Source organism: Vidua macroura (assembly GCF_024509145.1).
Source record: "Vidua macroura isolate BioBank_ID:100142 chromosome W unlocalized genomic scaffold, ASM2450914v1 whyW_random_scaffold_30, whole genome shotgun sequence".
In the NCBI taxonomy this organism is placed as follows: domain Eukaryota; kingdom Metazoa; phylum Chordata; class Aves; order Passeriformes; family Viduidae; genus Vidua; species Vidua macroura.
In genome coordinates, this window is record NW_026530534.1 from 1,486,502 (window position 1) to 1,511,376 (window position 24,875).

The 24,875-nt window shown below is 43.4% G+C and overlaps 1 protein-coding gene across 1 annotated transcript in view; it reads left to right on the forward strand.

Moving 5' to 3' along the window:
- Nucleotides 1-321: 321 nt before the first annotated feature.
- LOC128822717 (sorting nexin-18-like) overlaps nt 322-24,875 on the forward strand; it is a 45,501-nt gene continuing 20,947 nt past the window's right edge. Inside the window, exon 1 of the mRNA XM_054004531.1 lies at nt 322-1,974. Coding sequence (XP_053860506.1) covers nt 420-1,974 — 1,555 coding nt within the window. The 5' untranslated portion in view covers nt 322-419. The remainder of the gene's footprint in view (nt 1,975-24,875) is intronic.

Sequence of the window (24,875 nt, forward strand, 5' to 3'; positions counted from 1 at the left end):
TTCTGGCTGTGAGAATGGGGTGCCTTTCTCGTGTCAGGGCAGAGGCCGCGGAAGGGAGGGCGAGAGCGAGTACGACCGGAGTTTGGCGCTCGCTCCTCGGCCAGTCGGACGTTAATGTCCGGGCGGGGAAGGGGCGGGCCGGACTGTGCCCATCGATGGGGGCGGCTGCTCTGTTCTCGGCTCTTCTGTCCTGCCTCTCGGCTCTGGATTACCGAAACTGGCGACGTGGGATATCCGCCGGCTCGGCCTCTGCGCCTGCCTCGCCCGCCGAAGTGAAGCCGGGACTGGGAGTCTCCCGCCGCAGCGTCCCCGCGGGCCAGACACAGAGGGCCGCGGCACTCTCTTGCACAGCTCCGCCGGCGTGGTGAGGTGAGGGGCGGCGGCGGGAAGCTCCCGGCGGGCGGTTGGGCGGTGGGGCCATGGCGCTGCAGGCCCGGGCGCTGTACGATTTCAGATCGGAAAACCCGGGGGAAATCTCGCTGCGGGAGCACGAGGTGCTGAGCCTCTGCAGTGAGCAGGACATCGAGGGTTGGCTGGAGGGTATCAACAGCCACGGCGACCGCGGTCTCTTCCCGGCCTCCTACGTGCGGGTGATCCGCTCCGCCGAGACGCCGCCACCCGCCCGCTACGCCAACCTGCCTGCCGTCGGTTTAGAGACGCTGCTGCCCCCCGCCGCCTTCAAGCCGGCGACACTAGAGGCCCCGCCGGCGGCGGCGCCTGAGCCCTTCTCGCTGTCCCCCGCCGCCGCCGGGTACCCTTTCCTGCCGTCGCCCTATGGCGGCTCCTACCAGCTCAGCCAGGGCAGCGATGACGACTGGGACGATGACTGGGACGAAAGCTCCACGGTGGCCGATAAGCCAGGCTCCCTGAGCAGCTCCTACCCCGTCTACGAGACGGCGGGCAGAGGGGCCTCTGGCCACTACCACCTGTCCATGCAGTCTGAGATATCCCTTAGCTCCCGCAGTGGCCACCTGGCAGGCCACCTGCACCCGCCCAGCAGCAGCACTAAGAGTTTGACCACGGTAAGCCGCAACCTCAACCGCTTCTCAACCTTCGTCAAGTCCGGTGGGGAGGCCTTCGTGCTGGGTGAGGTATCAGGCTTTGTGAAGGACGGGGACAAGCTGTGTGTGGTGCTGGGTCCCCGGGGCCCTGAGTGGCAGGAGAACCCCTATCCCTTCCAGTGCTCCATCGAGGACCCCACCAAACAGACTAAATTCAAGGGCATGAAGAGTTACATTGCCTACAAGCTAGTGTCCAGCCACACTGGGCAGCAGGTGCACCGCCGCTACAAGCACTTTGACTGGCTCTATGGGCGCCTGGCTGAGAAGTTCCCTGTCATCTCTGTGCCCCACTTGCCAGAGAAGCAGGCCACTGGCCGCTTTGAGGAGGACTTTATCTCCAAACGTCGCAAAGGCCTGTCCTGGTGGATGGACCACATGTGCAGCCACCCCGTGTTGGCTCAGTGCGATGCCTTCCAGCACTTCCTCACCTGTCCCAGCACAGATGAAAAGACCTGGAAACAAGGCAAGCGCAAGGCTGAGAAGGATGAGATGGTGGGTGCCAACTTTTTCCTGACCATCAGTGTCCCTGCTGGCTCTGGGGCTGGCCTGGACTTGCATGAAGTAGAAAGTCAGGTGGATGGCTTCAAAGCCTTCATGAAGAAGATGGATGAAAGTGCCCTGCAGCTTAATCACACAGCCAATGAATTTGCTCGCAAACAAGTCACTGGTTTCAAGAAGGAATACCAGAAGGTGGGACACTCCTTTAAGTGTCTCAGTCAGGCATTTGAGCTGGACCAGCAGGCCTTTTCAGCTAGCCTCAACCAAGCCATAGCCTTCACTGCAGAAGCCTATGATGCCATCGGGGACCTCTTTGCAGATCAGCCCCGGCAGGACCTCGATGCTCTGATGGATTTGTTAGCACTGTATCAGGGGCATTTGGCCAACTTTCCAGATATCATCCACGTCCAGAAAGGTAACATCCTTACATGTTTTCTGAAACAATGAAGTTTTATGTTTCAGTGGTATGCACACAGATATGGAGACAAAGGGCTAAATTTACTCTGCATCTGGCTTGCTGGCCTTGAGTTAAATCTTTCAGTGTTTACTCAGGTAAGCTGTTGCTAAAAATACAAAATACCACATCAGTGGCAATTTACATTCTGTGCCAAAGGTCTATACATTGTTGGGAATTTTATTGGTCAGAGATTACTGTGTTTGGTTGTATGTCTGAAAGAAACCACATATGCCTATACTGTTGATACATTAAAGATTAATGGGCTTGTTTACAAAGCTTGAAGACGAAGTGGTATGAAAACATCTATTACTCTTTCATGTATGTTAGTTATCTTAAATCTCTGATCTAGTAGATAAATATGAAGTAAATGGAAGATGGAGATAGTCTGATTGGCTAGTTTGTTTGAGGTGCATATGGTGGTGTGTGCATTTTTCAGTGTCGGACATTCAGATGAGATGTTTAAAGCTGCTGAGGTTTGTCAGTTCAGCCATACATTAAACTCTCTTGCTACCTTTTTAAGGATGATGGTCTGCCATGATGTTCTTAGTTGGAGTTGTTTATCCTTTGCCCTTACTATCACAAAAAGATGTTGCTCACCTGTTATCCTTTTATCATCTTTCTAACTGAAACATGCTTCTGAGGTTCAGGTTGCTGTTTGTATGATGCTTTGTGATCCACTGGAGAAAAAGGAACTCCAAATATAAAAAAATCATCTGCTATATAACTAGTGACACTTGTTCAGATAAATCTAAGCTTATAGCATATGTGTAGATGATTTCCCAGCTGTGAAGTTAATACTAATCATATAGTCATCATTATGAAAAGACTAGCCCATCATTCATTCTTTTTGCTGTTATATATGATCAGGGATGTGTGGGGATTAGAGCTGTAAAAGAAACCGAGAAAACATTACATATTCAGTACAGAAATGGGTATGTGTAACAGTTATTTGACAAAATGTGCAAGTTTCTTTATTGAAAATTATTCTGGAGATTAATAGGCCATGTTGTACTCCGCAAGAGGCAGAGCTTGAATTGTCATCCATGGTGAATCAATCTTTTCTACCCTTATGTGTCATTTCCAAAATTTTTACATCTGGAACAGTACCTTGAATTTTATGGTAAAAAAGTTGGAAGAGTTTTTCAATAGATCAAAAAGGCAGGCTTCCAGGAGGTGTGCATTATTGCTGGGAAAAACTGAGGAGGCAAAGTTGGTATAAAGTGAACAAATTGTTATTTTAAAAAAGTAAGCTTTTCATTAAAATTACATGTATCAAAGTCAGATTTCCATTCTTCTGTCAAATCTTGAAAATTATGAGTGGAAACTTAATAAATATTGTTTTGAATAGAAAAGGGAAGTGTGTAATCTAATCTTAAAGGAGTTGTTCTGTTAGTTGCTGTGTCATTGTGTTCTGATAACAACTTTAAAGTATTTTAAATTTGGAAGAAGGATGACCTTGATAATGCCTCGTGTTTGAGAGTAAAGAATTTTGGAGTGAGTTGTCAAATAATAATAGGATTATTTGTAAGCTTCTGGAAAAAATCAGAGGGAAAGATTTTTAATTAGGTGGAATAAGACAGCAGATGATATGTACTATTTAAATACTGTATCCTCAAGATTTAAGATTGTATAAAGTTCTTCAATGTAATATTCTTGGAGACTTTACTCTGAGGATTGTGAATAATAAGTAATGTGCTTAACCCATATTTCCTTCAGTTTGCATAGGTCTGTTTCCTTTATAGTTCTGTTTAAATCTGCACTTATTGTTTAGGTTTACCATGTGGAACCAGAGAAAGATCATCTAACTGAGCTTCCACTAGAGCAGTGCATGAGCATGATGTATGAAGAGCTGATTTTGTGCCAGAGCACTGTCTTGGAACTGGTTGGAGAAATGTATAGTCAATCTGTGTACAGGTGTTGATGCTCCAGCACCTCTTGTCTAAAACTGCCTTTAAAGCTATTATCCCTGGTACATATTTGCCTTTAGAAAATGTCATGCTGTGTTGGTTTTGCATGGCCTGTTTTTTGGTAGCAGGGGGGCCACAGAGGTGGCTTCTGTGACAAGCTGCTAGAAGCTTCTACCATGTCCGGCAGAGCCAATCCCTGATGGCTCTGAAGATGGACATGCCGCTGGCTAAGGCTGGGCCAATTAAAGATTATGGTAATGCCTCTGTGATAACATATTTAAGAAGAAAATCAAAACAAAGTGGGGGCAGTTTTAGTTCCAGCTAGAGAAGAGGAGGAGATGAGAACATGTGAGGGAAACAACATGGAGACACTAAGGTCAGTGGAGAAGGAGGGGGATGAGGTGGTCCAGGCGCCAGAGCCAAGATTCCTCTGCAAGCTGTGGTGAAGACCATGGGGAAGCAGGCTGTCCCCCTTCAGCCTATGGAGGTCCATGGGGAATGCAGAGATCCACCCTCAGCCCGTGGGGGAGGTGCCCATGCCAGGGTGGGTGGATGCCTGGAGGAGGCTGTGATCCAGTGGGACACATGGTGGAGAGAGGGAGCCCCTGCTTCCAGGCTGAAGCAGCCTGTCCTTGGAAGACTGCACCCTGTGGAAGAGTGACCTACACTACAGCAGTTTTGGGAGGACTGTTTGCCTGTGGGAGGGACTCATGTTGCAGCAGTTTTGGGAGGACTGCTGCTCATGAGATTGGAACCACGCTGGAGAAGTTGGCGGAGAACTCTCCCCTGTGGGAAGGGACCCCACAGTGTAGCAGGGGAAGGACTCCTCTCCCTGAGCAGTAGAAGAAAACCTCAGGTGATGTACTGACCAGAACCCCCACTCCCTGTCTCCATGCATTGTTGTTGGGAAGGAGAGAGGGGCTGGGGGAAAAAAGGTGTTTTTAAGGTCTTATTTTACTTCTCATTTTTGTGCTATGATCTTCTTAATAATAAATGCACTTTATAGCTCTGAGTCAGGCCTGTTTTGCCCTTGGAGTGTTTTCTCTCCTCATTCCAGCTGTGTGAGGGGAGGGTGAATGAATGGCTGTTGTGGGTGCCTGGTGTTTGACCAGTGTCTAACCAAGACACATGCGTTTGAGATATTGGTCTTTTGAGTGTCCATGTTAATCATAGGAATAGGGTTAGAGCCAGGTTAAATGTTTGCTTTTATTGTTCCCTTTACAAAATAGGCAAACTGGAAGAAAACTGAGAGGAAGATGTTTTTTTACTCCCAGTATACTGCTGTTTTATTACTTTAAAAAATTACTTGTAACAAGGTATAACTTTTTGGATCAGATGAAAATATGAACTGTTTGGTGTTCTTGCAACATAAGAGCTTTCTTTTAAATTTACTAACTGTGATAGTTGTCAGTATTTGAGAATTATTGTCTGTATAGACCAAGCAAAAATCTTTCAGTGTTTTCTAGTGTGCAACTTCTTTGTGTGTGTCCTTAGAAGTGGTAGAAACAACAAGTTGTTTGATATATTGCTTACATGGCCATGACTTTAAAAAGATGAACTCTGAAGTTAGGAGTACTTTTCCATTTTTCTTCTACACTGTGCAAATGTATTGTCCGCTTGGGGCAAAACTTGAAGCATTTTCTAGACTCCATTTCTATATTGTCCTAGACCTAAGAAGGACCAAAAAATAAAGGCTGCTATGCTCAAAACATACCCATATCTGAGGGTAGAATATGACTCCCTTGTCCTGTTATAGGTTTGCTCTACATCAGGTAGTTGAGCAGGTGCTTAATATGATTTGGAAGTGTGTTTTGTGGTATGGACTGAGAAGTCTGCATGTCTGGGGTTTTTGCTTAATTTCTGCAACTCTTCTTCTGCAAAAAGAAAGCCAGAGGATCTCTGAGCCAGAGACAAAAAAGTCCCTCCATTCAGGCTTTATCTTTTCTCTTAGAATTATGAACCAAAGCCATGTAAGCATCACTATTGCTTTGTCTGTGTATCAGCAGGAAAATGTGTTAACTATTGTGATCTTCTATTGTTGTGGAGTCCAGGTCTTTCTGCCTCCCATGTTGAGGATACCATACATGATCTGAATGTGCCAAAAGAGGTTGTCATTTTGGTCACTTGTGTAAAATATGTGGACCACTGGACTGTGTGAATATTTTCAAGCTGTTTATTATCTTATTAATATTATAAGTATTTTATGAAATTGCAATAACTTTAATAGGAGGTCTTAAAAGATTTCTCACCTTCATCTAGAGCACCCAGTGTTTAAGGAATGCTCTGTGAGAAAAGAAAAAGTTGAACTTCCTGCTCTGGAAGAGACAGAGGAAATATTTGAATTCCCATATGTCAGTTGAGGACCAACTTCTATTTTAGTAGGCTTTGTCACGACCCACTGGTAGGGGATGTGACGCTCGTTATAAGTTTTCATCCGGCAGAACAAAGACACCAGACCAAGGGTCAGGGAACTCGTATGTTTTATTCTACAATCATCTTAACTCTGGCAACTAGCCCACTGCTTAGACTCAAAAGCTGTTGGCTAACAAGTCCTTACGTTTTACAATACACTTCTCAAAAGGTATTGGCTAATAAGCCCTTAATTTACAGTACACTTCACTAAGCTCTCAACTCCTGCAACAAACTTCTCAAAGGTGCTGACTCACAAGCCACAACACACTAACACAAGCTCCTCACTCCCACGACAAACTTTCGTACAGAGTACCGGATAGAATATGATAGATGTGCTTTGCCCAGGCAAAGCAAGGGAGAAGAGAAATAAAGGCAAAAAAGAGAGAGAAAATAAAGATCACTAATCCTTAGAGCCCCCATAGGTACTGCTGCATGGATAGTCTGGAGCTGGTGAAGCAAAAAAAGCAAAAGAGGGAAAAGAGAAGAGGGAAAGCTATCAGTTTCCTTTTATAGTTAATCTGGTGCATGCCTCATGTAAACTAGACTTTTCACGCTGTTTTATTCATGTGTGCACAGTCAGGCATTTGAGCCCTCCTTCAGGACGTGAGTTGGGGGGGGAGGGAGAGTTGGTGGGGGCACGAGTCTCAAGGCAGAGCAGCAAGTTGGCTCAGAACAGTGCTACTCCACCTCTGCTGGACCCTCTCTTCCAATCACATCTTTCTTGTAACAGAATGTTTGAGACAAAACATGCTTACACCTGGTCCTCCACAGGCTTGAAAAATAAGTTGCACTTCTGTAATTTCTTTTGCAGAACTGGTGTATCTTTTAAGAAATGCTAATTTTAGTGGCTCTAATTTCAAGAAGAAAAGCAGCCTCTCATCTTCATTTGAAATGGATAATCCCTTTTTTTCCATGTTTTTAAGGTCTACTATGATGGGTTGACCCTGGCTGGAGGCCTCTCTGTCACTTCCCTCCTCAACTAGACAAGGAAGAAAAAATATAACAAAAGGCTCGTGGGGGAAGATAATGACAGGGAAAGATCATGGGCAAAACAGACTTGACTTGGGGAAAATTTAAACAGATTTGAGAAAGTGGCCTAAATGTTTTCTAAGATGTAAGCAGCAATTCCATTTTGTCTGCAGGGCAATATTTATAAGAATTATTTTCAAAAATATCTGAATTACTCTTTTGCTTCTTGGACACCTTTTGTTAAAGTAAAATAAGGCAAATCATCTTATTTACCTAAAGCAAACTTAATTCAAAAAATGTCTACAGAATATTTGAACAATATACTAGGAATATTTTTAGAATATCTCACCAAATTATAGTAAAAAAACCCATTCCATCTGGGAATACATAAAAATTTCAAGCATAGAAAAACCCCAAGCAGCACTGAAACCTGGATTTTTATAACGATTTTAAGTTTTTTTGAGTGGGTGTATGTGTGTTCATAAGTAAATCAGACTGGACAAAATGCACACCTAAAAATTTATATCACAATTTAAAAACAGTTATCTTCTCTTGCTTGCTTTCTTGCCTCTTAAATTTGTTGCACAGACATGGTTTTTCTGTCCCTATTTTTCCTTTATCCACTTTCCCCCCCTCCATCCCTCCGATACATACAGTTTCCAAGGGGTGTTGCCAAAGAACAAAAGGACAAAACCTTGCAACAAGTGTTAAAATGGTAAAATAAAAAGCAGATCTTTAATGAAAGTTTTCAGGTGGACAAAACATGAGTATGTGCACAAGTGATAAAGAATTGCTACAATTTTTATAAGGTTAATTAATTAGTATATCTAGCCGATACATCCAATAGGAAATCAGTTACCCCATGTCATGGTTTCACAGGGAAGTGAATTTTCTTAGGAAGTTAAGGTCAAACTAATTAGTAGTCAGGTTTGGATACTGACACTTAGAGTGATTACTGAAGGTATTAGACACACTTCTGAGAACACAGGGGGTTAAAAGCAGAGAACTCTTAGGGGAACTCTCTTTTTAATTCTAGTCAGCAAGGAGTGCAGACTCTTCCCTGCCCAGCCACAAGCTGGGTGGGGGAGGGGAAGCCATGCGGCCTAGGAGAGGTAGGCCAATTTGAAAGAAAAAAAAGACAGTCTAACATTGCGCCAGTGTCAAACCATAACACCCCAGTAACTCACCCTTGGGTCTGCCCCTTGGAATTGTTCCAGGGGCTTCTTTGCCCTATTTCTTGTAATATCTTTTCAAACTCTGGTTGAAAAGCAAAATGTCCTTGTTAGAGGTTCTTTTCTTGAGAATAAGACTAGATAGAATTTCAGGAATGGTTGAAGGGTTAGCTTATTCTAAAATCTAAGAGAAAGGGTCGGAAAAATACTAGGAGCTATATAACCATGTATTAACAGTCTACAAAGTTACCAATATATAGAAAACGCATAAAAAGCAAAAATCTTTAGGCATCAGAGGTCCAAATTTATTGTCTGAGAGCTAAGCATGTAAACCTAGCCAGATGACCCTCACAACAGGAAAAAAGAGTTGGATATTTACATATCATCTGTTTAAGGATTTTTATTAAAATGGTTGGATTACTCTAGGATGACTCTTATTTCTTGCCCTCTCAGGTTCCCCATTTCTATTACAGCAATGATGTAGTGTTGTCTGCTTGCTGCTAAATCACTCAATATTACCTCCCAGTAACCTGAAGGAAACTGAGACTTCTGCATGTCTAAAATATGAAAGAATCTAGAAACCATATAAAATTCTAGGTTCCTTGGTGTTTGTAAGTCACACAGAAGACAATAATGAGCAGGACTAAAACTGAGCAATGGCTTTATTTGAAGAAGATTAAACAGGGGAAAAAATTTGAATTAATGTCCTGTCTACCAAAAATATGCATAGGTTGTCACCCTGATTTTTAAGAGTTTTCTAAAGCCTTCTGAGTTTACATTCTTGTAGAGAACTTTCCCACACAACTTTCTGTAAACAACCTATTGTTTTGCATTCTTTCATAGAGGTGGAGAAATTTGATGTACAGGTAGTTTGTCCAGTGTCGTTGGAGAGGTGGCACATTCACCCTCCAATCCACTGGCACCTTTTGAGAACTATAAAAGATTTGAGTCAGAGGAAATAAATTAGTCTCTTCATCATGACCAAAGCTGTGGTGCGTCATTTTTCCTTGTGTCATCTGGTGACACATAGGTATTCTTAAATATGTTTGTTTTTTCTATTTTCCTATCCCTCCTCCAATCTCACCTTACCTTACCTTACCTTACCTTACCTTACCTTACCTTACCTTACCTTTCTGAAAGAGCAAGATTCACTTAGTCAGTCATGATGTGTTTCTCAGTTCAGGTAATCAGTTTAGAACCTATTAACATGATATATAAATTAGATGATGGATAGATGTTTAATAGCTGATAAAACCCCAGTGATTTTTTTTTAACAACAAGCTGGTAGCCGGTAGCTTCTTGTATAACTGTTCCTCCCATGGCAAAGACTACATGTATTGCTGCACATCAGAAAGTCTATCCATATTGCCTATTTAGCTCCAACAGAGTGGAGAAGTTTTGATTAGAGCTCACACACATAGATTCGACCAAAGACAGTACATCGTCAGCTCTCATGTTCTTATGGGTACTTGTTCACCGCAGGCAGTAAGATCCTGTCTACTGGGAAAACCTTGTGGACAGTTAGAGAGTAGCAGGACAGTGTAGATATTGGAAAAGTAAAAATTGTTTTGGAGAAAGAGGAAGTACTTTTATTTTAAAGACTATGTAATACCTTTTCAGCTTGAAGCTTATGAAGAATCTAGATAGTCAGATGGTTCTCTCTTGCAGCTGAAAGAAATCCAGGTCTTGCTAAAAGGATTTCCATCCAAACAGGGAAGACAAGAATTGGTAGACTAAAACCAGAAAGTAGCTCTCAGATCTTTTCCAAGTCTTTGTAAGCACATAATTAAAAATAAATGACCTGTCCAATTTTGCAAGTCACCTTTGAAACAAAGTGTTCTGGTTTTGGCTGGGGTAGAATTAATTGTCTTCACAGTGGCCTGTAAGGGGCTATGTTTTGGATTTATGCTGACCACAGGGTTGAGAATACAGAAATGTTTTTGTTATTGATGAGCAGGGCTTGCACAGAGCCAAAGCCTTTACTGCTTTTCTTACTGCCATGCTGGCAAGGGGATTGGCAGTGGTACATGGGAGGTTGGGAGGAGACAACCGGGACAGGGAACCCCAACTGACCAAAGGGATATTCCAGACCATATGACATCATGCTCAGTATAGAAAGTGGAAGGAAGGAGGAAGGGGGAGGACATTTTTAGTGATGGCGTTTGTCTACCCAAGTAGCTGTTACACATGATGGGGCCCTGCTTTCTCTATTAAACTGTCTTTATCTCAACCCATGAGTTTTCTAGGTTTTACCCTTCCAATTGTCTCCCTGATTCTACTGGTGGGGGAAGTGAGTGAGAGGCTGCATGGTACTTGGGTGCCAGCTGGGGTAAAACCACAACACAAGGACATGTCTCAACCTTTCCAGCCTCTTTCCACAACTTCATTTTTACACTTTATTTGGACAGTTAAAATGCCAAGTTAATGTGTGCAGACTGTATAAGCTCATCTAGCTGATACTTTATTTTAAATTGCCTGGTTCAAATAACTGGAAATTCAAATAAAAAATGAAATCACACTTGGCTTAGCCTCCAAAACATTAGTTTTATTGGCAGACTAGAGCAAACAAATGGCAAATGCTTTCTACACAATCTTGTTTATCTCTTTCACTAAGGCCATGAGAATTTAAATTAAAAATTTTTTAAAAAGTGAAAAGTGGGGTTTGGAGTGGTTGTCTCATGAAACTAGTAACAGAATAGATACATTTAAAAATCTGTTTAGGTCTTGTCAGTGATTTTCAATGAAAAACTATGGTTTGTTGCTTGCATAGCAGTGTGGTGTAACGACCCAGTGAAACATTCACACTGGAGGTGCTGCACACCAAAACTTTTAGATTTTTGGAGGGGACTCTAGAGCTGAACTGAACATTGTCAATGGAATAACTTAATAATTTTCCAGTAGCATGAGCATTTTGAAGACACTCAACCTGCACAGGTATGATTACAGTCCTTGTAGATCTGGATATATAAATTGGCCATGTATGCTCTTCCTATGTCTGTGTACACCAATTTGCAGGTGTATGCGTGATGAGTCTAATCAGATCTTAAATATGGCATTATTAAAAAAATAAACATTTATCATGTCCATTAACACTGGTAGCTTTTTTTAACTGAGTGACATTTGACACTACATTCTAACACCATCATTAATTGTTTATATATTAATTAAATCAATGTAAATTTTGAAAGCACCTGTTACAATCTGCTAATTATAGAGGAGCAAAGTGAGCTCTCAGTGGGCTGCAGATAGAAACGTTAGGTTCTAATATTCCCCAAAACGTGATTAAAACCAAACGAGGTTAAGTGTTGATACCCAAAAAAGACATATATTTTATTTAACAGTAAATGAGAAAGAAAAAGAAAGAAATAGAAAAAGAGGTGGGGAGGGACAGGAAGAGTGACAGAGACAGATTAAGTAGAAATATATCACCCCTCCATGGGTTACGACAACATCTTGTTGCTTCCCTCCATCTGGTCTTCTTGGTGGTGAGGGATCCCCACTGAAAGGCATAGAATTCAATGGATTCATATACATTTGGGCCAGGTGGGAACGCCCAGGCACCTCCCCTGGAGGAGGGCGAGTTTGACACTTTGTTTCAAGACTGGATTGGTTGCATCATTTTGCATCACGTGCAGTGCTTTGGTGCAAGGCTTCAGGAATGTGTGAGGAGCACTTCGGGGATCTTTGATGGATTATGACACCTCCTCAGCTGCCCCTCACATGAATGTCCTGTGGATGCAGTTTCCCAGGGTAGGGGGGAGGTTTTTTACAACTGAGCTAGTTTGTGTAAGGGAGGATGGGTATTCACTGTCTCTAACCAGAGGTTGTACCACACACTCAAAAACCTCCTTATCTTCCCCCCTTGTTTGGGGAGGGGGAGTCTGTGCAAACCTGGCAGCAAGAGATAAGCTTGGGGGCTATGGCCTCCTCCAGCCTGAAGTCAGCAAGGGATGATTTTCATGACAGCTATTGGGCTTGGCCCTCCCATTAATGCTTTCCCAGCCTTATCTGTTTCTTCCCAGACCTGAGATGATTGAACAAAAGTGTCACTTTATCTTATCTCAATTTGTCTTAGGTGGCTTAACTCACAGTTCAGGGTTTCAGTCAGGAGGCCCATTCAGGATGAGGTGGGCTTTGTTGGTGCAGCTTCATTTTACACTTTTGCCAAAATGGGCAAAAGTCTTTTATGGAAATGTTTAAGCCATAAATTATAACATTTGAGTCTGTGACACTACCAGATGAAAATTAATCAAGTTTCCAAAATCTCTAGGAAAGAGTTCTATTTTTGTGTGATCTCTGAATTGTGTAGATTAGAATATGATTTAATTGTGAACTGAAGAATGCAGAGTGGCATAAATTATGAGCCTAGATTTATAAGATACTAGTATTTTATTCTGGAGTTGGTTTTGGGTTTGTTTTGTTTTTTGTTTGGTTTTTTTTTTTTTGACCAATGGTCAATTAAATAAAAAATAAACTTCATTGGATATAACTGTTGTTAGGTTGCAGTTTCTAAAAGCATTAGAGCCATTTTCGCATATCTATACACATACCCCCAGTAGTAAAGGAATTAAAATTTGATAGGTTTTATTTTTATATTTCTAATTTTCATTATGGAAAATAGAACTTGGTTAAAATAGTTTTCCACCATCAAGAAGCATATAATCTTTGAATTAGAAAGCCTTTTTTTGAAAACTATTGCCATTCCAGGCAATCCCCAAATGGACAATAATTAGCATTGACTCCATGATTCACAGAAAACTGATCAATCTCTTTATTATTATATCATTATTAAGAAGCCCATTGCTTTTATAGACAGTTATGATACACCTGGACCTAATTGGTCCTCCAATCTGAACACCATCACCATTGGCTAATTAAGTCCAGCAAGTTAAGATAAGAATTGTTTCTCATTCTTTGATCTTCTCATGGACTTTTCCCAAGGAGAATGCCTGGGAAAATTGTTTCTCTTTGTGGCCAGAGAACTGCTGCCACAGCCTATTGTGTTGGCATTTACGGAAAAAAAAAATTTACTTAATCATTTTGCTTTTGATGCTAAAGGTGACTTGCTTTTTCCTGTTTACAAATGTAAAACCAGATTTTAAAGAAGCAAGTAATTCCTACATTAGTTACTGCAATGCTACTTTTCCCCTGTGACATTTATTTTATATAGTTAAATTTTTTACTGATAAATTCTGTTTTTAATGTCAAGCAAATCCCCATTATGCTGCTTTCCATTGTAAATCATGGTCAGAAAATAGAATGCATATTAGTAAAGAACTGTTATTACTATTCTCATATCTTTGCCTGAGAGCCCCTTAATTTCAAAATTCTAATAATTCAGAGAGAGGGGGTTTACATTTTCCATTCCAAGGGAGGCTCCTGCCATGTTAGCAGACACCTGTCTTTCAAACCAAGACATGTAGGCTTCTTTTGATAATCTGTGTTCAAAGCATTCTTAAGCAAATTATCTGTCAATGTAGTAAAATCTTTATTCTTCTTCATACAATTTCAACATTTCACTTTGAGTCGAGGGAGGGAAGTTTGGGGGCTTTTTTTAGAGTAGGATTTCATGCTATATGTAATCTCATTTAGTGCTTCTGCATCTTCCCCCATGTTGGATTTAATGTTTTGATTGTGTAGCTTTGAGCTAAGTTGGATCAAATACCTAAGCCATTGATAAAACTAAGCCACCATCTCCACTCCCTCCAGGCCAAATCCTTTTTAAAAATTGGATTAGTCATTTGAGTCATCCTATAATATCTTTACTAGATCTCTTCTAAGTGGGACGGCCATGTAGACAGGATTGTTCTGGCATCAGTCTGCTGGATTAGAGATAATGTTGTTTCTTTCAGAGAGAAGGCAAATAAAAAAATGTGCTATGTGCACATGGGCTACCCAGGGCTTGCCCTTTCAGATTTAGGCAAAGAGCTGTAGATAAATAAGCTCATGATTAGGTTATTTGGTAAGGACAAAGTAAAATTATTTCATTTTCTGCTTTTGCATCCTTTTATGAAAACCACTAAAAGCAAAATTATGAATATATTGGTGTTTCCCTTCTTTTCAGAGATGGTGTGTCATATTAGAGACAGTGTCTTGTAGTAAAAGTAAAGCAAAAGGAGTTGTTAGACCCATTAAAAGCTCTGCCTTCAATAGCGAGTAGTCTGCTTTGAAGGACACATCATGTCTACCATTTAATATGATGGGCAGCTAAATGGTGTGGAAATGCAAGTTGTTTTACTTTCTAGTAAGTAATGTACCAAATTTTATTGTTTAACTTGCTGACAGTGGAAAGATTAAAAATAGTTTATTGCACAGGTCATTTTATTTGCACAAGATTTCTCAGGTACAACTGCTGAAAAATTTTCTTTGTCATACTTGGGGTTTCTTGTAGGAGCACAATGTTTTCTCACCATAGCTGTCTTTCTCCACGAGGGAGCCATGTCTCAGAGAGCCTTTGGACTTTGACACAGTGTCTTGGGGGAGGCTGTTGCACCAAAGCTTGTTGGCCAGGGGACTTCTCAAAGGTAGCAATCAGGAATCTGTCACTCTTTGGTTTTCCACAGTTACCACTGATGTCAACTCTGGAATGATCACTCTCCTCAGCTTTTTTTTGATTCTGCCATTTTTATGGCTATTGGTTTTTCAGTGTCATTTACAGTAGGGTTTACAAATAGTAGTAGTATTGATTTGTGCTTAAGCAGCTGGTAGCCAGCTGTGATATTTCCATCCCTCAGAATGGTTACTGCTTCTCACCTGCAGCATGACTAGCAGTCCTGGCAGTGTACTAGCCCACGCTTGTCCGCCGCCCATAAGTGCTGAAGCCAGCTGGGAAAATGCAAAGAGCTGTCATGTGAGGAGCTGCACATATTGTTGGGCTAGCACTTAGCTTACTGCTTAACTCTCCTTCCTTACCCCAGCTCCATTAGAAATATATTTCAGAAAATAATGTTCATTGTAATATATGAAGGAGAGTCACAAGACTAACTGACACCAAGGTCAGTGAAGAAGGAGGGGAAGGAGGTGCTTTAGGTGCCAGAGTCAAGATTCCTCTGCAGGCCATGGTGAGGACCATGGGGAAGCAGGCTGTCCCCTTGCAGCCCATGGAGGTCCATGGGGAATGCAGAGATCCACCTGCAACCTGTGGGGGAGGTGCCCATGCCGGAGTGGGTAGATGCCTGGAGGAGGCGGTGATCCAGTGGGAGATCTGGTGGAGAGAGGGAACCCCTGCTCTCAGGCTAGAGCAGCATGTCCTTGGAGGACTGCACCCCATGGAAGAGTGACTGACCCACACCGTAGCAGTTTTGGAAGGACTTTCTGCCTGTGGGAGGAAATCATGTTGTAGCAGTTTGGGGAGGACTGCTGCTCGTGAGATTGGACCCACACTGGAGAAGTTAAAGTAGAACTGACTGCTGTGGGAAGGGACCCCACAGTGTAACAGGGGAATGACTTCTTTCCCTGAGCAGCAGAAGAAAAACTTGGATTAGTGTGGTGGGTTCAGTGTTGGCTAATTACCAGTGCACTCACTAGAATGTACTTACTCATTTTTTACTGTGAGATAGGATTAGGAGAAAGGCAAAGTAGGCTGAAAACTGTAAAAGGATATAAAAAAAATTATCAATAGTAATTTAAAAAAAGAGTAATAAGAATCAGAATAAAACTTTGAGAATACTTCTCGTGCTCCCACAACTTTTTCTTTCTTACAACATACAGAAGCAATTTAGTTAGTTTAGCACTTCTAAAATATTATTTTTTTAAGTTAGAGAGAGAAGTCCCTCTTGTTAATGTTATGGACACTTCTCCACAAGGAAACAGTTTTTCATGGCTTTTAATTTTTCACGAATAGCAGCTGCCTGGGGAAATCTGCAATAGTGAAATCCCTCCTATTTTTTCATAGTTTTTCTCACAACTGTTTCTATGGGCTATGTCAACTTATGGGGTACTAGTTTAAAGACGAGCTATTCAAGAGCAAAGGTTCTCTTAATCTATCTTTGAAATCATCTTTATCTCTGGGAATAGAAGTCTTCTTTTCTCTCTGAGGGTATAGGGTCTTCATCACTCTTTCTTTTTCTGTTCAAACTTCTCATGGATCAGCTACTTCAACATATGCTTGGCATGGAGGCCTTTGTTCGATATCTACAATTTGAACACTTTCATCTCCTCATACTTTCATGCGTTATAGGGGGAAAAAAAAGTCTGATGTATCAATTACATCCTTCTCTGTAGCTTTACAAGAGGATTTCAGCCTAAAACTAAAGGCATCTCCTCATCCCTCTCATCGGGGACTTGGCTTCTTCACTAGGTTGGTGAGGGGCTTGGAACATAAGTCCTATGAGGAACAACTGAGGGAGCTGGGGTTGTTTAGCCTGGAGAAAAGGAAACAGAGGCGACATTATCACTCTCTACAACTTCCTGAAAGGTGGTTGTAGTCAGGTGATGGTTGGTCTCTTTCTCCAGGCAGCAACTGACAGAACAAGAGGACACAGTCTCAAGATGCATCAAGGGAAATATAGGTTGGATATTAGGAAAATGTTTTTTACAGAAAGGGTGATAAAGTTCTGGAATGGTCTGCCCAGGGAGGTGGTGGAGTCACCATCCCTGGATGTGTTTAAAAAAAGACTGGATGTGGCACTCAGTGCCATGGTTTAGTTGAGGTGTTAGGGCATGGGTTGGACTCGATGATCTTTACGGTCTCTTCCAACCTAGTAATTCTGTGAATTCTGTGAATTCTTCTTCAGTGACTTCGGTGTTTTCATGTTGTTTCTTTACATGTCTGCACTTTTGTCCTGTTCTCTCATTCGAGGGAGGATTGAAGCACTGAAAGAAGTAATTTCTCGCCCAGGGCCTGCAGATGGTCACGTGACCTCAGCCGGGCTCAGTAGCTTGCGGTGGGAAATGCGGCTGGGCTGGGGGGAGCGGCTAGAATCTCAGCAGCCAGCACACCAGGGTTGATGGCTTCTCCTCTCCCCTGCCCGGTGGTTGTGGGTGAATCTCAACGGTGGTAGAAACTTGGCCGAGCCGGTTCCGGCCCGGGGCTGCCCCTGGGGCCCGGCGGACCCGGCTCGGCCCCGGACTGGCAGCCGGGAGCAGGGTTTAGTAGCAGCAAAGTGTTAGCAATCAGCCACAACCCAGCCCAGCCTCAGCCCCACAGTCTCCCTTCTCCCTGCCCGACAGCCGATGGGGGCGGGGGGTGAGGGGGAGGGGGACGGCCCGGCAGGCGCCCTGTCGCAGGGGCCACCCGGCCCGGCCCCTATTCCCTCTTTGCTGACCAAAAAAGAAAGAGAAAATTCCCGAGATTTTTCGTTTTTTACATGAGTGTGATAAATTGAGGCGAATAATTTGATTCAGCCTTTTTAAGGTCAATTAGAATTTTATTAATTACAGCAAGCAGTAGCAAGCAAAACAGCGCTGGGTGGGTAGGGGTCTCCAAGCCGCCCCTCCTGCAGTGTCCCACACTGCAGTGCCCCACACCCCACTCCCTTATTCAGTCTATTTTTATAGTTTCTTGGAGGTTTCTTCATTCGTGTCTCTTGCGATAGTGGTGTGCGTAGCTTGAGCATCCCTCTGCATCGTGTCTGCGTTGTGTCGAGGCAGGTGATCGTTGATTTCACAATCGGTTCCCGACAGTGATGGGCGTACCCGGAGCACTCGTACGTTGTCTAGTCCGGTGGCCGTTGCCTGGTGGTCGCTGATTTCATAATCAGCTCCGGCCATCCCCCAACATCCTTAGCCTGTGTCTGCAAGAGAAGCTAAGAAAAGCTCCCTATATGGTGATTAATCATACTTGTGATCTTGCGTTTTTCAATATGTTTATAGCCTTGCAATATGCCTGTAGCCTTGCGGTTTGTAGTTGCTGTTTCCCAACTTCACAGATGCTTCCCCTATCTCCTAACAAGCAAGCTAGTCCCTCATACTTTAATTTTAGATTTCCTCCTTTAATATTCCAATTCTTTGATGAACAAACAAGTTACCACAGTTTATCACAATCCCCCATTTTGTCTTTTACCATTTTGTTCATCAAATCGCTTTGCTGCTTCGTAGGCTAGAAGTAAAGTGTTCAGCATTGTCCTGACTAGAAACACCACTAGGACAGAGTAATAGAAAACTAATAATTTGCCAATAAGGGTGGAGTCCTAGCCTTGGTTTTGTTTCGTAATATCCTGTTTTCCCCTTTTTGGCTTGCTGCTCCCTTGGTGTTTCGGAGGCACTTAGACTGGTCCTTTGAGGGATCCTAGTACTCGACTGGCAATAGTTGGAGCATTTCAGCATTGTTCCACTTAGAGGGGGCTTGGCCTTTTCCTCTCTGCCTCGCTCGCCGACTCGGGTGCTTCGAGCCGCGAGGTAAACCATCTTCTCGGCAGCAGCAGTACTCGCCTGAGCGTCCCCTTTTCAGCTCCTGCCTAGCCTTGTACTGTTCCCAGTTCTTATCTTTGACCAGAGGTGGGTTGCAAGGAATCCCCTTCAGTTCCTTTCGACAACACTCTTTTATTATCTGAGCAGCAAATGGAGTGGGCTCGTTAGTATGAAAACAAAAAATACTCAGGGTATACTCCCTTGGTAAATATTTCCCATCACTCAGATCCAAAACTGACCCAGCGATTTTCCAATTCTCCTATCCTTAGCACAGTTTCAGTTAGTTTTCTCTGAGTTTTATAGCACTCAGTACAAACCCCAACTGGTGGTCTTCCCCTCTGGCAATGGACCCACCACCGTTCTTGGCAAATTTTACATATAAAGCACACAAAAGGATAACAATCTCCACAACCTTCCTTATTACAAATCACTATATAGTCTTTAGCTAGTTTGTAATTGTATCCCTTTTGCTTCCCCTTATGGTTGATTTGGATAATGTCCACAGAGTTCATTAGTTTTTCTTAAGAGTCGCTTTCAAGTTCCCACGCTGGCTAGTCACTCTCCACTGGTTATTTGTGGCAACCGGGCCTTTCACTCGGCTGGCGTGAGTCCACCCCTTTTCGGCCGTCCTGACTGCCGTTTCTGTGATACTTGATCCCCTGGTTTTATCTTATGGATTGTGATATCCAGAGGTGGTCTCTGTGCCAACACTCCTTTCTTCCTCAATTCCTGCCTTCTGCTCATAATTTGGGTGATGTAAAATTTAATATGAGAATCTTTTAGGCAGGGGTGATCTGTGGGGGCTTCCATATCATAAGGCATTCCAAATAACATTTCAAATGGGGAGATCCCCACATCAGTTCGGGGTTGAGTTCGAATGTTCAATAAGGCAAGAGGTAGGCACTTAACCCATGACATTTTTGTTTCCAGCATTAACTTTGTGAGTTGTTTTTTTTTTTTGTTTTTTTTTTTTTTCTCCATTCATCCTTTCCACCCTCCCGAGCTCTGTGGATGCTATGGGGTGTGATATTTCCATTGAGTTCCCAAAGCTGTCAGGACATCTTTTGCAATTTTAGAGGTGAAATGGGGTCCCCGGTCCGAGTCTAAACACTCAATTAATCCATACCGGGGGATAATTTGCTCTAATAATACTTTTACCACAGTGTTCGAAGTAGCTCGGGCCATAGGATAAGCTTCTACGTAATGGGTTAAGTGGTCTACCAGTACCAATAAATATTTATACCTCCCCACCTTTGGTAATTCTGTAAAATCTATTTGTATATGTGAAAAGGGTCGTTGTGCCAGTTCCCTTCTGCCCATTGGTCTTTCTCTTAATTGTTGTTTATTTATTCTTTGACAGGTTAAACATTGTTGGGTTACCTGTTTTGCAAGATTATAGACCCCTATGCACATATATTTAATTGCAAATTGGTCAACCAGGGCTTGAGTTCCCCAGTGGGTTTTCTCATGGATTGCTTGCAGGGCCCTCATTGCCATTCCTTTTGGGAGTACCTCTCGCCCATCCGGTAGTATCCACTTGCCTCCCTCTTTTTCCTTCACCCCTATTTGGTTTAATTTTTGTTTTTCCTGTACCGTGAAGGCTAACACATGGTTAATGGGTTCATGGAACCGGCAATGTTTGTCTTGGGGGTTATCACAGGCACACTGTATCGAATCAATCCCGTATGCATCCCAACAAGCCCAACATGGTTCTTCCTCTAAGTCAGCTCCACAAGTGGAGCAATTTTCCCTTTGTGCGACCCCCCCCTTATATGGTTTTAAACTCATTAGAGCTGCCTTTTTCACCTCCTGGTTGGCTAAGTTATTTCCCCGTACTGAGTTTCCCATCTCCACTTGATGTCCTTTTACATGAACAATAGCTATTCTTTCCGGACCTCTCAAGGCCTGGAGCACTTTCTGAATTAATTCCCCATGTATCAACCCCTTTCCCTGTGAATTGGTAAGTCCCCTTTCTTCCCAGATTTTACCAAATGTATGAACCACCCCATAAGCATATTTTGAATTAGTATAAATGGTCCCAACCTTTCCTCTTAGCAGTTCTAAAGCTCTGAGCACTGCATACAATTCACATGCTTGTGCTGACCAGCTGGGGCTAAGAGGACCAGATTCTATTTTCTTAAAAATCTTCCCATCCACAATAGCATACCCAGATTTCCTTTTCCCTTCAAGGACCCGAGAGGATCCATCTACATAATATCGATATCCTTCCTCTAATTGCTCCTCTTCGAGATCTGGTCTTATTTTTGTTTGTTCCTCTATTTGCAAAAGACAATCATGAGTTAGTCCCACAACTGGTTCCCCGTATAGAAACTGGGCTGGATTTTGTAAGCTTGTGGTTTCAATACTTAACCTAGGAGAAGAAATTAGGATGCCTTCATACTTTAGGAGTCTGGCATCTGTTATCCATTTATCCGCTTTTTGTTGTAGTACTCCACGGATGTTATGAGGAGATAGAACCTTCAGTTCACTCCCAAAAGTTATCTTTCCTGCTTCTTCTACCAAAAGGGCAGCAGCCACTATCGATTGCAAACAGGCAGGCCACCCTCGACTAACAGGGTCGAGAAGCTTTGAAAGATATGCCACTGGTTTCTTTCCTCCAGCCCATTCTTGGGCTAACACCCCGTACGCCACCCCTTCATTGACATTAATGAATAAAAAGAATGGTCTTTTTAGATCTGGGAGGCTGAGAACCAGGGCATTGACCAATTCAGTTTTTAATGATTTTAACCAGGTCTCATCCTCGGAGCTCCATTTTAATAGCCCGTCTGTTGTTAATTTTTCATACAGAAATTTAACTTTCCCACTAAAATTTTCAATCCATTGTCTGCAATACCCAAAAAGTCCCAGTAACTGTCGAACCTGCCTTTTAGTTTTTGGAGCTTCCAGGGAAAGTATTCCTTGGACTCTATCAGGATCCAATTTCTTAGTCCCCTGAGTCAGCCAGTGTCCGAGGTACTTAACTTCCTCTTCCACGAATTGTAATTTCGACTTTGAAACTTTGAGTCCCTTAAGGCTTAAATAATTTAGGAGTTTTATAGTTTCTTCCCTTACTCTTTCTTCTTCTTTCCCTGCAATTAATAAATCATCTACGTATTGTAGAAGCACAATCCCCTCCCCCTGTGAATATTCTGCCAATATTTGTTCCAGAGCTTGCCCAAACAAATTTGGGGATTCGGTAAACCCCTGGGGAAGGACTATCCACCTCAATTGTTGTTTTCTATGTGTATCCGGGTCTTCCCATTTGAAAGCAAAATAATCTCTAGAAGTTTCCTTAAGGGGACAGGCCCAAAAAGCATCTTTAAGATCTATCACACTATACCACTGGTTTTCTGGGCCAAGTTGGCTTAAAATAGTATGTGGATTGGCTACGACCGGGAATCTTTCAACTGTTCTTTTATTGATTTCCCGCAAGTCATGCACCAATCTGTAACTGCCATTCGGTTTCTTTACCGGCAGAATGGGGGTATTGAAAGGGGACATACAGGGTTCTAAAAGTCCCTTTTCCAAAGGTCTCTTTATTTCTGTTTTTAGTCCTTCCCTCCCCTCTTTGGGTATGGGATATTGCCGAATCCTGACAGGGATTTCTGGGTTCCTGATAGTTACCTCAAAGGGTTCAATATTTAATTTCCCCACACTGTCGGGGGTATACCGAACTTCTGTGTTAATCTTTTTCTCGTCTTCAGCCCGGAGAGGATATAGTTTTACTGTTAGTTCTCCCTTTTTTTTGCCTCTATCCCTATCTCCAACTCGACCATCAAATCTCTCCCTAATAGATTATAATCTGCTTCTGGAACTAGTAAAAATGACCCAATTCCTAATTTAGAATCACTTTCTAAGAGTACATCCTTAATTACAGGTACTCCAAAGGGTTCCCCTTTGGCCCCAATCACCTGTATCATTTTAGATGAAACCTTACACCCTTGGGGAAGGGTCTGGACGGTTGATCTCTCCGCCCCTGAGTCTACAAGGAACTCATATTCTTGTTGCTGGGGACCTATTTTTAATTTTACCAGGAGCTCTGTTCTTTCTCTTGTCCCCAGTAGATAGAGCCCCCGACCCCCTTAATCTTCTTTGAACTGTTCCTCATCAGCAATCTTCTGCCGACACTCTCTCCTCATGTGTCCCTTCTTCCCACAATAGAAACAGACAATGCTCTCTCCACCTCTCGACTTCCCTTCAAACCAACTCTCGACTTCCCTTCAAACCAACTTCGCTGGATGTCAGTCCGACCTCTGGACTGACCTCCAGTTCCCCCCCCGGGGACTCCGCTGTCCCCCCCACTGCTGCTAACACGATTCCAGACTGCTTTTTAAAACTCTCATCCTCTCTCCCAACACACACCTTTTGAGCCTCTCACAACAACTCATCCAATCCTCTCGCCTGCCATCCCTCCAACCTCTCCAAATTCTTCCGAATGTCCACCCAAGAATCGACCACAAAATGCACCTTCAAAAGTGTCTCACCCTCTGGGGTATTGGGGTCCACCCCTGAATACAACTGGAAAGCTTTCTTCCATCTCTCCCACTATCCAAAGAGCTGCATATTCGCTCTCCTCTTGGTTAAAGGGCTCTTTGGAGTTAATATATATATATATTTAGAGCTTGACAGATCCAATCCTCAAACGACCCAAACACGGGCCAATACAGCTGGTCTCCCCCTATCCGTTTACTCCCCCCAAATTTTCATACAATAATGGATCATTTTAACTCTATCTTTTCCTTTTCTAGAAGGAAAGGCATCCCAATATTTTACCATTAAGCCTAGTGGAAGTTTTACCGAGATTCTCCCACCCATGGGTTCAGCAGATTTACTTTTTCTCTGACCCATCTTCTAGAGTGCCTTCTCACACTCAACACAAACAATACGACAGTTGCTTCCCCCAATTTGTGGCCCACTCCGTCGCCGGATATGGGAAACGCACTACTATGGGGTCCACACTCACTTGGGGAATCTGAGCTGCCAGTTCCCCTCTCACACACACGTTCGCATTCGCTGCACTCCAGGAGTCCCACCCCTGACCGAGCGACTGGGCGGACCGGACCGGACTACTCACATCTTTCCGGCGCCTCTGTTTCTCGACCGGGGCTTCGCCCTGTGTGTCTTCTTATTCACCTCAATCACCCCGGGACTACACACCCCTAAACGACTCTTAAAGACCCCGTTTCCGGGGTCAAGGCTTTGTCCTTTTCACATGCACTCCGGAGCCCGCTTGTACGGGGCCCACCGTCTTTTTCACACGCACACGCATTCCGGAGCCCGCTTGTACGGGGCCCACCGAGCACATACACTTATACTAAATTAGTAAGCCGAAACTTGGGGAAGTTTCTCCGGGGATCCCCCGCCCCAGGAACTTTGACGCAGTCCACCTCCGCATCTGGGTTAGGCCTGCTTGCTCTCCTCCTAACCCAGGAGCCTCCCCACCGAGGGTAACTCGATGCCGAGGGGGGTGCAGCTCCCCTCCTCCTACGTCCCCCAACCCTGGATGCTCTTGGAACATTAGTCCCTCAATCCAGCAGGTTTGAAGCAACCCTGGATGCTCTTGGAACGTTAGTCCCTCAATCCAGCAGGTTTGAATCAACCCTGGATGCTCTTGGAATATTAATCCCTCAATCCAGCAGGTTTGAATCAACCCTGGATGCTCTTGGAATATTAATCCCTCAATCCAGCAGGTTTGAATCAACCCTGGAAAAAGGAGGCCCACCACCCACCGGGGGCTACTTACGCTTCCTGCGTGTTCACTCTTCCGCGGTTCTTCATGCACAAAGATTAACGGGGGTAACTTTGCTTGCTACTGAGTTTTAGGTTCGTCGGTAAAGGCCCAAGGAGGAAGCCCCCCCTTAGGTCCACCGCAAAAAGGCGGTGGGGCGCCTCACCCTAGTGGGGCCTCCCTCCCGGGTTTCCTTTATCCGAGTCACGGCACCAAATTGTGATAAATTGAGGCAAATAATTTGATTCAGCCTTTTTAAGGTCAATTAGAATTTTATTAATTACAGCAAGCAGTAGCAAGCAAAACAGCGCTGGGTGGGTA